Consider the following 15,022-nt stretch of genomic DNA (forward strand, 5'->3'; position numbering starts at 1 on the left):
TCATTGTTAATGACAATTTTGTTTCCTGTCATCATTCCCCCTTTAAGTCCTTGCTCTCTTTCCTTTGCTCTTTCTGTCCCCTTCTTCCTCCTCCCTGTGCTCGCATTTCTCCCCTCTCTTCTTTTCCTTCCCTCTCCATCTTGACACAGTGCACTGAGCCTAATCGTGGATAATTGGGTGGGAGGGGCAGTGGGCTGGCCCTGCCTTTGTGTGCAAAGGGCAAGTGGTCAAGTTAATGGGGCCCTTGTGTCGAGCTGGGAGCACTCTGTCGCGCTCTTTTTCTCTGTTCGATCACTCACTTGGCCGGTCAATCTCAGTCTCTCAGTCAACTTCCCTTTTCTTTCAAGGCCGAAGCTTTTCCCTGCTGTTTCGATCTAGTTTCACCTCATTTCCAGCTGTTTCAATCTGCCTTTGCTCCCTGCCATTCAGCGTATCTTGTCCCATTTCTCGTTTTCCTCCTCCTCCTCTGCCTTTTTGTCTTTTTCCAGCCTTTGCCTTTCCCTCTCTGCTGCTGTCTGTAGTGTCTTTCTATCTCTCCTCTCCGCCTCTCCAGCAGAATGTTGGGGAGGAGAGAACAGACCTCTTTAAAATATCAAAAGACAGATCAGGAGGCCTCGTTGGTTGCCCCCCTTTCTACAAACTCTCCCCCCCTTCTTCTGACAGATAAACAGAAGAGTGAGCCTGCAGGATTAGCTGCTGTGTACTCCCTTCCCTCCCTCCTTTATCCCTCTCTCTTTTCTTCCTGTGGAGGGGAAGACTGTTGACTGGGCTTGATATGTGTGCATGTGTGTGAGCGCATATGTGTGTGTTACCTTGTCTGCAGCCAGCTTAGCCTGCAGGAGGCCATTGTGTTTCAAACACAGTCCACAGATGATCTGGGCCTGGAGAAAACTAAGTACATTTGTGAACATTTAAGTCTAAATTTCAATAGTGAGACACAAATTTTCTATAGTGACCATTTATTCAGGAAAAATAACAAATATATCCCATCTAATAAAATCTATCTAAGAAGGATAAACTGTGTTTTTGTAATTGTTTTCTTGGTTTTTGTTGCATTGACATTTTAAAAGTAAGTTTGTTTTGTATATGGATAAAGCAGTATATGGAAGCATTTAATACATGATATACTGGTACAGCATATTTTTTAAATTGACAAATTAAAGAGAAAGTCAGCATTTTTGAAGTAGATGTGTTTATCTTTATTTGTCCACAAAAAAAAAGAAAAGAAAAAAAAACACCCACTCATAAATTTACACTGAAGAAGGAAAATACTGAATGGAGAAACTCACTACATAAGGCCATGTCCACATACATAAAAGTCATTACATTTTTATTGATATATCTGACATTTTATCTGAATATTATGCAATCAAAAAACTCAATTATAAAAACTCTTACAGCTATTCTTCCACACCACTAACATGAGGCTCTGTACAAAGATCAATGGAAAAAACAAAAACCAACCTTACACTCTCACAAAGTACTGTGGACATGGCCTGCAAATTAACATTTTTTAAGGATTTCCCCATATTTCTGATATTAGGCAGCAAAATCAGAATAATGCCACCTGTCAGCAGTTTCTTGAATGTCTGTTGTCACAGTGAGAAGTGGTAAGTCTAAGCATTAGTATCATAAATACAGAACTGACGGTGTGTTCATGTTTGAAGGCGTCACAGGAGAAGATTTTGCCAGTAACACAGGCAATAATTTGGAAAGAAGCAGCACAGTAGCACAGAGGCCACAGTAAACAGTGATGCCTAATACCGAACTGGTAGCACTGGTGATGTCACACTAGACAGTGATGAAAACACTATATTCAGAATCAGCTGTGAGGACATTTATGTTATCCTACATATATCTGACATACACAGTAAACTGCAGTACAGAAGAAAGATAACATTACTAAATAACCTTTCAAATCTTTGCACTGGAAACAGTTTTGAATAATTGAAACCCCCCAAAACCACTAATAAACTGGCATTCTCTACCAGCGAATTCTTTTTTAATATGAACAATGTAAACACTGACGACCAGGAGATTCTGCATAGCTTCTTGGCTGCTGTATAAGGTAATGAATCACAGTGAATTATGGAAACCCCCCTGCAGTGTTAGGTACAGCTTTAGATTTGAGTGACCCACTGGCACTTGCTGTTTTTTTGTAACGATAGCAGAAACAGGAAACAGGTGAATGCATGAGAAAAGACCTGAGTAGAGCAGCTGGGAAAAAATGCAGTAAGCAGCAGAAGTAAAAGCAATTATCATATTATTATCGTATTGATTTTGAGGGATGATTCCACAAAAAAAAAAAATTTAATTTAAAATCCTCATCATCATCATCATTAAAATCACTGAGCTGTGTGTTGCTGTTCTCATATTCTAGTCACATGAATACTAAAAAAGATATTTTTAGGTATTCTGTATTTGTGGCACAGGGAAGGAAAGAAAAGAAACAAACCCTTTTTTGATTCATGAAATGGTAAAATATTTTTGTTGCACACAAGAAAAACTTAATTAACAAATAGGCCTACTGTTTAATAAAAGCAATGCGCTCAATAAATCATAGGCGTTTACATACAGCCATGTCACACTGAGAGATCTAAGCTGCTCCTGGCTGGCAGGACTTTAGATCAAGGTGCTGCAGTCACAGAGCATGGTGAACATGCCAGTTAGTAATAGCAGCAGATTGTCTTTACTTAGTGGAAATTGAGGGATAATTAATAAATCTACTTCACAAAAAAATACTAATATAATTTATTGATTCCACAGTTTCAGGGTCACTTATCAATAAATGCAAATGGTGATGTCATTATTTGTGTATGTATTTCTTCTCTCTTTAGATACACACACGTCCTGAAGGTTCAAACCAGTAGCTGTTATGTTTCATATCTTTGCACTGTCGGTAACTGTTTTGAGTGCAGCCAGCTGAAAATAAGCAGCTGAGGATGACAAGTAAGTCTGATTAATAATTTCATCAACAGCATTTTGATTTTTTTTTAAAAACAAAATACCAGTCAAGCAGAAGTTTCAGGTACTCAGAACAAATGTCTGTTGTACAGTTAAAACACAGATTATATCATCAACAGAGCTTTGAAAATGCAATTTTGTTGTATCAAATCCAATCTGTAGCTCGTTAGTCTGAACGTGCATAATATGCAAATGCAATGTAGAAAATAAATTCTTAATATTGACCTCTGACTGGGATGAATGAGTTGCATTTAAAGACATTAAAACAGGAAAGAGAGGAAGCTGTGAGCAGCCTGTAACAGTTAATGAAGTAGAGCAGGCCTCCATGCTGAGGCCAGAAACACAGCGGCATGGATTAATGCTGACTAAGTTTAATCGGGGCAACTGACTGAACAACTGCCACCTGTATCAGGAACGATGGAGAAAATGTCAGTGCAACTGACTGATTGAATAGCTGGTTAACTGACTAAGCAACTAACTGGCTAGTGAAGGTCACTAAAGGTCTGACACAGTACTCAAAGGTTACCTGGTTGGCCAGATGACAGTTTAGCAATGTGATCCCCTTTCTTGGATGAAAGATTAAGAAAAAGGATGAGTAACAGCTTAGATGTTTGGTCAATTACAAAAATGGCAGGCCACCTGGTTAAAGGGATGGCTGGTGAGAGACTATTTTTAGATGGACAGTAGCTTTTTGATGCTAAATTAAAATATCTAGCAAGTAATACAAAGGAACTGTATACAGTTAAAGGCTCACTTGTTCTGTATTACTGAGTGGGGCTGACAGGTTGGGGTCCTTTGGTCAATGTGATTAGGTGAGGATAGTGGATATTCTCATCGTATACTTCTTTTCCCTCCCTCAGCATCTGAAAAACACAAAACATAGAAAACAATAAATAAACAGGCCAAAAACCTTACAGAAATTCTTATTAGATATTCATTCAGGATTCTGTTTAATTTCTGACACCAGTGTGTTAAAGAAAAGAAAAGAAAAGACTGACTATATTAATTAAATGTATACATAAATTCAAATACTGAACATTTTATATGAGACACATACACGGAAAGTTAACAGGAAATAAAAACACCTTAAAAGCACCTATATCCATTACATTCGGCAGTTTATTAGATATAACTTGCTACAAATAATAATAACAATGATAATAATAACAACATCTCAAAGGCGCTGTACTAGATTGAGATCAGATGAACTCATTGACATATTGAAAAAACAGTTTGAATTGATATGATCTTTGTGATGTGCAAGCAGCGATCAGAAGATGTGCACACTGCGGTCATAAAAAGATACATGGTCTGTGACATTTAAATGATGCTCAGTTGGGCCCAAGGTGTCTAAAGAAAATTACAAAATCACCAGCCTGAACTGTTTCTACAAACCATGCTTTCATATTGTTTAGGCCAAATTGTCCCATCGTCCGAACCAGGCAATGTTTTTCCAAACTTCTAATCTTTAATATTGCTGTATTCGTAAATGTTAGCCTTGGTTCCCTGTTCATAGCTGACAGGAGGAGCACCTGGTATGGTCTTCTGCTGCTGTAGCCCATCTGCCTCAAGCTGTGTGTTCAGAGATGCTCTTCTGCGTACCTTGGTTGTAACGAGTGGTTATTTGAGTTGCTGTGATTTTTCTATAAGCTTGAAGCAGGCTGCCCTTTCTCCTTTGACACCTCACATCAAGAAGATGTTTTTGCTCAGAGAAACGCCAACAGGATATTTTTTCTTTTGTGGGTGATTCTCTGTAAACCCTACAGAATGTTGTGTGGAAAATCCCCATACTCAGACCAGCCCATGTGGTAAAAACAACCATGTCATATTCAAAGTAATTGAAATTACATGTTTTCTTCAATCTGATGCTAATATTCAGGAGTTGGTCATTTGTGCATAAAGGATAATCTATCTATTAACTGACAAACTGTTCCTACTCCAATATGAATACCCCCTACACATATATACACTGTCTCACACAGACAGCCTTGTGGGGTTCCCCCCTGGTGCCCACTCAGTGCCCTTTTAAGCAGACTTGGCAGTTTGTGCATGCACCAGCTAATCAGCTCACTTAGTGTCTGGCCAAATGATCAGAGGCTTATGAAAGTGAGTTTAGTGGGTCTGCTCATGTGAGAGTGTATGACTGTCTATGTGTGTGCCTGTCTGTGTGTACAGGGTGAGAACAGGATAGTCGAGAACTGTGTGAAAAGGACTCTTCATAACAAGCAAAAACTGAGACTGACCTCAGATTCGTTCCCGTCAGTTGCAAGCAAGTGCTCTGAAAGTAACCCAAGCCTACTTACATCGCAAACTCAAATACTGATTATGTGCTGTTCTTACAACAAATTAAGCTATTTTGCAGCACTCGTGAAAATCATGATCCTTTGTTGGGTGGGGGGGGAGGGGGGGGTGTTAATTTACAATTCACATTTGAAACCTAAAAAAATATAATTAATTTGACCCAATGTCATAAAGCCATGAGGTTGTTTTATTCATGACATTTTGCCTTATTATGTGATAGTGATAGAAAGAGTCAGGAGGAAGGCATAGCAAGGATGATATTCAACAATGGGCCCACAGCAGAATCGAACCAACATTGCAGTGGTTTTCTCCATATCACAATTGTAAAGCCATATTTTTAAAAAAAAACAATGTCTAAAAGAGATTTTTTTGACTTCTGCTCTGAAGAAGGGTGCTGTGAAATCTGAGTCCCTACAGGCCATCTGATTTAGTTATCTGATTTTAGACTGACACAATAACCTACCAGCTTTCAGCTGCTATATGCTGCAACCTCACCAACAATACAGTATGTTTAAGGTTAAAATATGTTCAACCACACATTCCTTGTACCTTTTTGACTTAGTGTTTCTTAAACTGTTTTTTTTTTCTCTTATATCTCATCACAGAAAAAGTGTTTAGTGCTGATTCATTGGTCTTTGTTAGACGTCCACGTCAGCTGTACAGAGGAATATAATTTGACAAAGAGGTGCTCTTGTATATATCCTGCAGGAGACGTTGGTGTCACTTTAATGGCTTGCTTGGCACACCTCTCTCATCACACGTCATTCCCGCACCTTGACTTATAAAATATGCAATGCTAACTCGACACCATCTCTTCTCGTGCTTCTTTTTCCTTTTTGTTGAAGATGAAAAATCAGCTCCAGCTTGCCCCCCACTCTCTCCTTTGGTCCCTCCCTTCTCTCCCTCCCCTTATATGTGTTATCTTCCTGTAGCCATCCCTCCAGGCACCGGCCCGTAGTTCAACCTGTGACCCTTGAAGAGAGAGAGAGTCAGTGAGAAAGAGGGTGGCAGGGAGACCGAAAGCAGACGACCCAGGGGGTCGTTGGGCGTGGATGGGCAGCTGCCTGCCCCATCTACTAAGCCTGCTATGGGGACTACAACCAGCATTCACATTCAAATTCTACCAGGCAGAAGGAAAAGGGAAGCGATAGATTGCGGGATGGAGGGATAGAGAGGGAAGGATGGAGGGATCGAGAAGAAGGAGGGGGGGGGGCTTAACACGGTGAGGGCTGAGAGCTCGCAGAGGTGAAAAGTTTAACAAGCAAAGCTGTTCCTCCTGATCGCAGGCCGCCTAATCAGCTTCATGGGTGGCTGGCTAAATCGGCTCTCAACTCGACCCCCCACCCCACCTTCCCTGAAATCTTTTTTTCTTTATTATTTTCTTTCCAAGGTGCAAGTCATTTATTTTATTGCCACTTTCGGCCCAGCTTCTGCCTCCCTCTTCTTTTTTTCCCCTTTATTCTTGCCCTGCTTGTGCAGACCAAAAAAACAGTGAACAAGGTGGAACAAGAGGAAGGAGGGGGCTCTGAGACAAGGGAAGCTGGGATGAACCGGATGTCTGGGGTCTCTCTCAGCAGGATTAGGAAACAGAGAATGAGGGATTGGGTGGATGGAGAGATGAGTTGAAGAAGGGATAGAAGGACAGGCTTGAATAAATAGAGAAGTGGGTCGTGATGTAGGAAATGGGAAGATAGAGGGGAACAGAGGGAGGGAGACCGGAGAAGGGTGAAGGAAGATATGTCGGAGAATGGGGGGGGAGGGGGGTTAAGTCAGGCAGCTGAGGGGGGAGAGAGGAGGAAGAGAAAAACAGAGGCCCCGAAAAAGGAGGCAGGGAAGAGAGTGCAAGTCCACGGACACAGTGGGGATACTATTTATGCATGTGAGGGAGACGGGGGATGTACACATATGCACACACTCTCTCTCTTTCTGTGTGTGTATGTGTGTGTGTACGAGAGAAATTAAAATTCATGACTCTCTCTTCACAACCATTTGAGTAACAAGATTAAGATGGCGGGTTAGAAAATAGTGCTGGCATTATCAGTCTGCTTGCAGTCCCTCCAGCTGCTTGCCTCTCTATTCCACAACAGTGGGGATAAGAGGATAACGCAGCTAGCCCTGTCTGCCTGTCCTAGCACACGCCTTACACTTTAACACATACACACGCACACAAACACACACAGATCTTAAGAAACACTACCAATGCACAACGGGCCTGCCTGCCTGCTTGCCTGCCTGCTGTCAGCAGTCCCTTGAGTGTGTTTGTGTCAGAGGGTGAAAGTGTGTGCATGTTTGGAAAACTGCAGAGTAGCGAGCTGGGGGTCTGGAGAAGGTTTGTAAAGAATTGCTAAAAAACCCTCCCTTCTCTTTCTCTTCACACAAACACATGCAAAGCAAACATTACAACTGGCAGTATATTCCAAACAAAATCTGACAAGTGCCGAACCTGGCACAAAGAGGAAGGACAGAATATTCATAGCTACTGGGAGTACACGCTTAACAGCATCTGTGCCAGATGGAGAAGCTTATGACTCAACTCAAAGCACCAAAATGATAGAAATATAATTAGGAATTATACTTACATTATGTTACTGTCTTAAAACTGTTTGGTTTCAGTAAGTTTGGACTTTGCCTTTAGTGTGCTGCCAACTTGTCATTTACTTAAATCTCTGTCCAAATTTTGACTAACACCTAATATTAATACACATTTTTTCCCATCAGATTTATAAAGCCAATGAAGCAAGAACGAACAAAATGGAATGATATGCAAGAAATGGTCAAGTGCGTCAGTGAGGTGGGCTATAGCAGTGCCCCGTAAGGATGGTTGTTCATTTTTAGGTGAAAAGCAAGGTTTTAGACTTCAGGCAATTACTACTTGAAGTCTAGACATCAACAAATGCTGCATTTCCTTCCCTGAGATGCTGTGCTAGGCCTTTACTGCAGCTACCTTCAGTTGTTTACGTGTCTTTCATACCTTCAGTTTTGTCTTTAGTAACTGAAGAGCATACTCTATTGGGTTGATATACTTTCGAATTCACCCTGCTACTTCTATCAATAGTCACATCATCACTAAAACTGCTAATCTGATTCCATTGCCATCCATACTGCCCATGCCATTACATTGCCTCCAGCATGGTTGAGAGATCATGTTTGTATGGTTTCAATAATGAATTGTTTCCTTCTCCATACTTTTCTCTTTTCATGGTTCTGGTACAATTTAATCTTGGTTTCATCTGTTTAAGGACTCTTTTCAGAAAGGAAGGATGTTAGATGTATTCTAAACCTTCTTGTTCTTGAGTGTAACCACCAGTTTGCACTTTGCTGTAAACTCCCAGTAAAGGCGTTGTGAAGGCATCTCTTAAATGTAGACCCTGATATTCCTACGTCCTCAAGACTGTTATAATCATGGTTAGATGTTTTCAAGTTGTTTTTATAAACCAAGGAAATAATTCTTCATGAATGTTTATTCATTTATTTATTTTGAGCTTAATGATGCGCTCTCCCACTTGCACTGTCATCTCTTCAGTCTCATATTTAAAATATAGTGGAAAGTTATTTTAAAAATGTCAATGCTTTCAATCAATATGCTTAATTAGATATTATGTCTGCTTCATGTGAATAGGCCTCACCTGGCCATAAAACTGTCTGTCAGTCAATTGCCCAATTACTTTTGAGACTCTGAAGGAACTCTTTATAAGAATGGTTGAAAATGTTAAACAGGTAATACAAAATGCTAGTAAAGCCCGTGAAACTAAAGCTGAAAGTTTTGGGGGTTTTTTTTGTAAAAGCTGTGGTGGCACACTGAAGCAAAAAAGTGTGTCCTTGTCCAACAAATGACCTAACTGCACCAGCATGTGTGTTGGAAATGGCGAGGTGAAAATTGCATTCATTTTGTACTTCAAAATGAACAAAATAAGTAAGTGAAGGGTTTTTTTTCTGTTTTTATTATAGTTCCATTTTTATTATTTTCAGTATTAGAATCATATTACATTTTTCTGCAAAACAGTTAAATAGAGCTACAAATTACTTGGTGGGGGAGACACTGGTATTGTAGCACCAGGCTTTTATCGTTAACTGATAAAAGTGTGACAATGTCTCTTGGCCAAAAAATTAATATAAGGAGTAATGCAACAAATTACTTTCTACAAGAAGTAAATAAGTAATGTAATGCATTACTTTTGTAAAAGATTATATGTAATATGTTACTTTCATGAAGCAGACTTCAGCACCAACTGTATATAACCACATGCTTATTCTGGACAAAAAAAAAAGATTTACAATACACTATGCAGTGAAAGAGTGTCCTTTAACGTCCCTCTGGTGGATATGTCTTTGAAAGAAACTGAAAGAAAATCTATACTGTGGTTCACTGTTAGCTGTGATATGCATTTTTCTTCTCTTCTAAACCAATCACTGAAAACAAATATAGCAGGAGTAATCTGTAGTGCAAATTAGTAGCAGCTGTTCATTTGTGTGTGTGTGTGTGTGTGTGTATGTGTGTGTGTGTGTGTGTGTGTGTGTGTGTGTGTGTGTGTGTGTGTGTGTGTGTGTGTGGAGGTAGTTTGTGTTTCGCAGTGATATCATCATCATCGTGTGGAGCGTGTGTTTGTGTGTAATGTCTAGCCAATGTGCTGTCTGAGTGATGTCTGGTTTGTGTGGGATAGTGATATAGCTTGTTTCTTAGTGTGTGTGTGTGTGTGTGTGTGTGTGTGTGTGTGTGTGTGTGTGTGTGTGTGGAATGGTCAGTCAATCCACACAGGGGTTGTTCTGAGTGTTCATCAGAAGATAAGCAGGGGAGACTTAATCACCTTCAGATGTGAGGGGGGCACTTCAAGTTGCCCTGATATCCAAACACAGCACCTGACCCTGCTGTGTTTGTGTGTGACAGTGTACTAATGTATGCATATCACGTAGCAATAAGTGTGTATTTCAAGAGTGACCTGAATGTTCAGACAGTCCTCTTGGATTCCAAAGAAAAGAGGAGAAAGCACATTTAAAAATGTTACTATTAACAGTGTGCACACACTGGTGTCTCAGAGACATACAAGAGCGAAAACAGGATGTCAACCACCTTGTGACTAGAAGGGGGGAAAAGGTGGTTGCGTTTTCTTATTTGCTGTCGGACACAATTGCAAGTAGTTGTTGCGATCAGCTGGTGGCACAGAGGGTCAATGTGTGCAGAGGTTGCCTGAATGGAGACAACGTGTCTTCAAATAACTGCGGCCCGACTCAGACTGACTGCAATCGCTCACACACAGATTGGTTAATGTTCGCAAATAATTGCGGTCTACTTTATAAATGCACACAGATTGTCAACACCTTGTAATCAATCTGAGTTAGTCTGCACCGATTACAAATTGTCTGCAAGATCTCTCTGAAAGAGAGGACTCGACTCAGCTGGTTATATTTCTATATTAAAGTAGGGTTGCTGAGCACCTACGTCATTGTGCAGTTAAATCACCTTTAATAAGCAACTAAATTACTATTTGTAGAGGCAGTTTCAAATCTATGAGAAGTGGAACAAGTCAAAAATGCAGCGAGCCATTTAAAATAGTGAACTGAATACCTGGCTAGTAGAGCCACGTGAAAACACAACAACTATATAAATGGCTCATGAGTGCTCCCCCATATTTGCAGTTTTTAAGCAATTTATTACAGTTAATCACCATATTATCACAAACTGATGGCATGTAATTACCAACTCGAGTCCATTCAGTTGCAAACTAATTGCCTTCATGATGCATTAAAGTTGCTATAAAGGCAGAAACTTGTTGTGAGTGGTCGCAGACCTGATATCTAGGCAACAAGACTCCAAGTTCTTCTTCCAAGTCATATGATGGAAATTATTTTGGTCGCCAACCACTGTTTTCACTTTGCAATTTTCTTGACCAGTTGAGGTTTTATACAATAAAAAGGAATTTTATCTCTTTAAATTCTGCATTCGGTGTAAGACAACACTCACTGAAATCCCACCAAAGCTATTCATTTCTTCCTATATATCCTTTTTAATCCATCCCTCTCTCCTTGCTTGTTTCTTTCCCACTCGTCACTTTTTTCACTATAATTTTGGTAATTTTCTTTATAGCTTTAGCTATTCCCACTCCACCTGAGAGTAGAACCACCAGAACTATACAAAATCATATTATACATTAATATCTATAACAAAAAACATGCTTGCTCGTTCCAATTAGTTGTGTACACTTTCAAGTTTTAAAGGCCACCAGCCGGTAACAGACACCAAAATTTTAATTGGCTGGAGTAATGTGATCAAAGGTACAGTGGTGAACTTTACTTTCTCAGATGTGGATTGTGACATTATGCCATGTAATTGTAAAATGTTGAGTCAGTCCCTTCTCTAAATGAGTGCGTATCCTAAATGCGGTTTAAAAGGCTCCAGAGTCACTTAGATATCAAAATTAAAGTTAGTCAAGGACCAACAGCAAAGATCGAGACAGAGAAAAGGAGTGAAATATTCCTTGCTGAGGTTCAGGCCACTTTAACAGGCACTTTAATGGCCAGTCTGTCCAATTCTCCCACCAGCGTAGGTGAATGTGTGCGCACCAATTTAGCCCACTTCTCGCTGTCCTGTTCTTCTGTAGCTGTGTGTGTAATGGAGTTAACAGCTGGACACCACTTCTTTTAACACAGCCTACTCATGTGCTTTCTGTCGGCCCTTTTCTCTTTTTCACTCTCCTTTTCTCTCCTTCCCTTTCTCATTGTCACTGTGCCAAGTTAAAGCAGCTTGTTTTTGCTCTGGTGTGTCTCTAAACATCAAACAACAGGCTAATCTGCTGGTCTTTATTAAAGCTGAGAGCGCATTACACAACCCGGATTGGTGCTGCTTTCTTTTTCGACTAGCAAAAGATTCTGCACAATTTTGAGAGAGAAATGAAACAGTTTAACTCTGTTTCCTTTCAAGTTCATTTCAGTTCAATGAATTAACCAATATATTTTTGCTCAGAATGAGAACTGCAGATTTTCTTTAGAGAACTTCACAGATGTAATGATGATAGTAAGGCAAAGTCTTAAAAAACTGAAACAACACTTTTATTTTCTTCTTGAATCAAACATAGTGTAGTCAAGTATCTACACAGAGAACATTTCAGTCCATCAGCTCACCTGTTTCTCAACCAGATATGCTTTCATTTTAATCAATTGAGTTGTCGCAAATACATAATATCAACTTTCAATGCAAGCTAGAACTACATAAAATCTATAGTTTTATGCAATTCTGTACCTGTTAGGCTGCACATAACAAACAGACAGCCTTCAGGTCTGAAATGCTAAGGCAATGTAAAACCCTTGTTCCTTCTAATGACCACTAATGATCAGTGATCAGGTATGAATTTCTGAGAAAATGACCCTACTTCTAGCCTAACTTATTAGCTCTGTGCACATTTAGTTTTTTGGTCTCAATCACCACTTTCAAGTCTTGATCATCATGCTCATTTTGTAAAGTATGGTTTCATTAATAGCTCGGTCACCGCAGAGTAGAAAAAAAAGGACGGTAACCTCATTGTGACTAGGAAAAATCAGTGGTTCCTGGTAGGGCTGGGCCATATCATACCGTTCACGGTAATACCGGTATAATGTTGGGCTACGATAAGAAAATGAAATATCGTGATAGAATATGGGTAAAACGCGCATGCGCAGTGCCTTTGTTTTCATACACACATGGCGGAAAAAGCATGGCAGTGACGAAGAATGAGAAGATCGTTAAATGAAACGGATGAACCAGAATTGGTTTGTAAAAATGCTGTGGAATTGGTTTAGCTTTCATCCGTCAGATACACAACAAAGCACTATTTTTGGTAGAGCATGCTAGCGGGCCGTCGTTATTACCGTGTTGTTTGGAAAATACGGCACACTTAAAATCAATCCTTTGATTTTTCTGAAAATCGACAGAATCCCGTGTGCCTTATGTATGAATTCTGGTTTTGTTTACTGACTTCGAAACGATTTTATGTGCTACACGGCGCTCGAAAATCTGTCAAATGTTTTAGTACGACTTTGCTAAGCTACGAACCTGCACCGCTTGATGGATTGTCGGAGCATTACGGCTATCGTAGGCAGAAGCCTCGCTGAGTGATACGTACTGTGCTTCAACATAATATTACTGTATTGTGTGTGTATAACCTCTTTTTAAGTTTTATGGATATTATACATGGTTATGCTGAGGATATGTCGGCCAATTTCCACTGGAAATGCCTTTTGGTTAAACTGTCAGCAAAGAATTTGCATTTGCACTGTTAAATTTTTATATAACTTTAATGCACATAAAAACAGCTGCTTGTTTAAGTGAAAATACATCGATGGATTTTTTTTTTGCACCAATAAAGTTGTGGAGTTGTAAAGTATTTTGTCTAGTGTCAATTATATCGTCAGTTATATCATTATCACAACTTTTCAAATGTATATTGTGATAAATATTTTTGGTCATATCGCCCTGCTCTACTTCCTGGTCATTATGTGTGGGAGACAGTGTTGGAGTGAAGCTTAACTTTTATTGCCAGTTGTTGCAGTGATCAACTAGTCACCTCAGACAGATTGGTAAAGGTTAGCAAATAACTGCTGTCTAATTGATGAACACAGATGGATTGCTAACACCTGAATATCTGTTTTCACGGAATACAAGTAGTTATTCTGAATTTCAGTTTATTGTGATTTCTTCCATATGTAGACGGCAACAGATTTGTAATTTTCTCCAATTTGTCACAGCTAATCACTGTATTATAACAACCAATTTGACCTCATTTGAAGCGAAAGCAGACTGTCTCCATTTTATTGCCATTTCATTAGTCTTCTTGTGTTCTCTACTAGTTCGTTAAGTAGACTAGTTTGGGAAAACAAAAAAGATACCAACAACCAAAATGCTCAAACAAAAGCTATAGTGCAAAAGAATAGTGTTATGAATACCACTAATGCAGACAATGCTGCTTCTGTGCTTGAAAATGCATTTCATACTATATCTTCAAATGCATTTTGATGCATTTTTATAAACTATTTATAAACACTGTTCTTCTGCCATATGTATGGAGCACTATCTTTAGGAAAAAGAGATAATTAATTCTACTTCATGTTGAATAAATGTTGTTTTTCCTTTCTTGGACATGTTTCTTACCTTCAAGTGGACATCCCAGACCTGAGCATCATACTGCTGGTGTTGAGAGATGCAAAATCCAGCTTGCTGGGCCAGTTGACAGAAGAGTCTTAGAGTTTCCCCTCGCTGAGGAGCGAACACCAATGCCATGCCCTGAATAGAAGACAAGTTTTTCTAAAGTTGGACAGTGAATAAATTAAGAGTATATTTCTGGGGTACTTCACACGTACTATCACACCATTAGTTGTTGTTTAGCTTTCACAAAGGGAAAACAGAGGTAATTGCTAGTGTGTCTTTTTCATGGTACATTTTAGATGATAAACTAAACAAAAATGAAAGGCAAAGCTCTTCTAATCCAATAAACCCAGAAAATGTGAGCAGAAATGCAAAGGTGTGAATTTGTCTACTTGAGTATGTGATTGTGTGTTGGTGCGTCTATGTGTGAAAAAGCCAGAGAAAGAAAAGCGTGTGTGTGTGTCTGTGCGTGCGCATGCCCAACAGACATCCTGCATATACTAAGAGGATTACCAACAGGTTCAAAGTTTCTTTGAAATCCTTCAGCTTTCAGTTTTATTCCATGTTGATCATGTTATTATTGTTTTAATTAAACAGCGCAAAGAGGGATGCTCACACAATCACACACATACAGCAAATACACCT

At 39.5% G+C, this 15,022-nt stretch overlaps 1 protein-coding gene across 2 annotated transcripts in view; it reads right to left on the reverse strand.

Annotated features, from left to right (window-relative positions):
- Window positions 1-2,312: 2,312 nt before the first annotated feature.
- Window positions 2,313-15,022, reverse strand: part of camkmt (calmodulin-lysine N-methyltransferase) — a 105,212-nt gene continuing 92,502 nt past the window's right edge. Inside the window, exons 10-12 of one of the 2 annotated variants that reach the window (XM_042220302.1) lie at window positions 14,384-14,515; window positions 3,719-3,827; window positions 2,313-2,936 (exon numbers count right to left, since the gene is read on the reverse strand). In XM_042220302.1, coding sequence (XP_042076236.1) covers window positions 3,729-3,827; window positions 14,384-14,515 — 231 coding nt within the window. In that variant the 3' untranslated portion in view covers window positions 2,313-2,936; window positions 3,719-3,728. Of the gene's footprint in view, window positions 3,828-14,383; window positions 14,516-15,022 lie in introns of both variants that reach the window. The other variant, XM_042220300.1, reaches the window with a different exon arrangement.

Source organism: Haplochromis burtoni, unplaced genomic scaffold (assembly GCF_018398535.1).
Source record: "Haplochromis burtoni strain Fernald_Lab_line unplaced genomic scaffold, NCSU_Asbu1 Contig_46, whole genome shotgun sequence".
Classification (NCBI taxonomy): Eukaryota; Metazoa; Chordata; class Actinopteri; order Cichliformes; family Cichlidae; genus Haplochromis; species Haplochromis burtoni.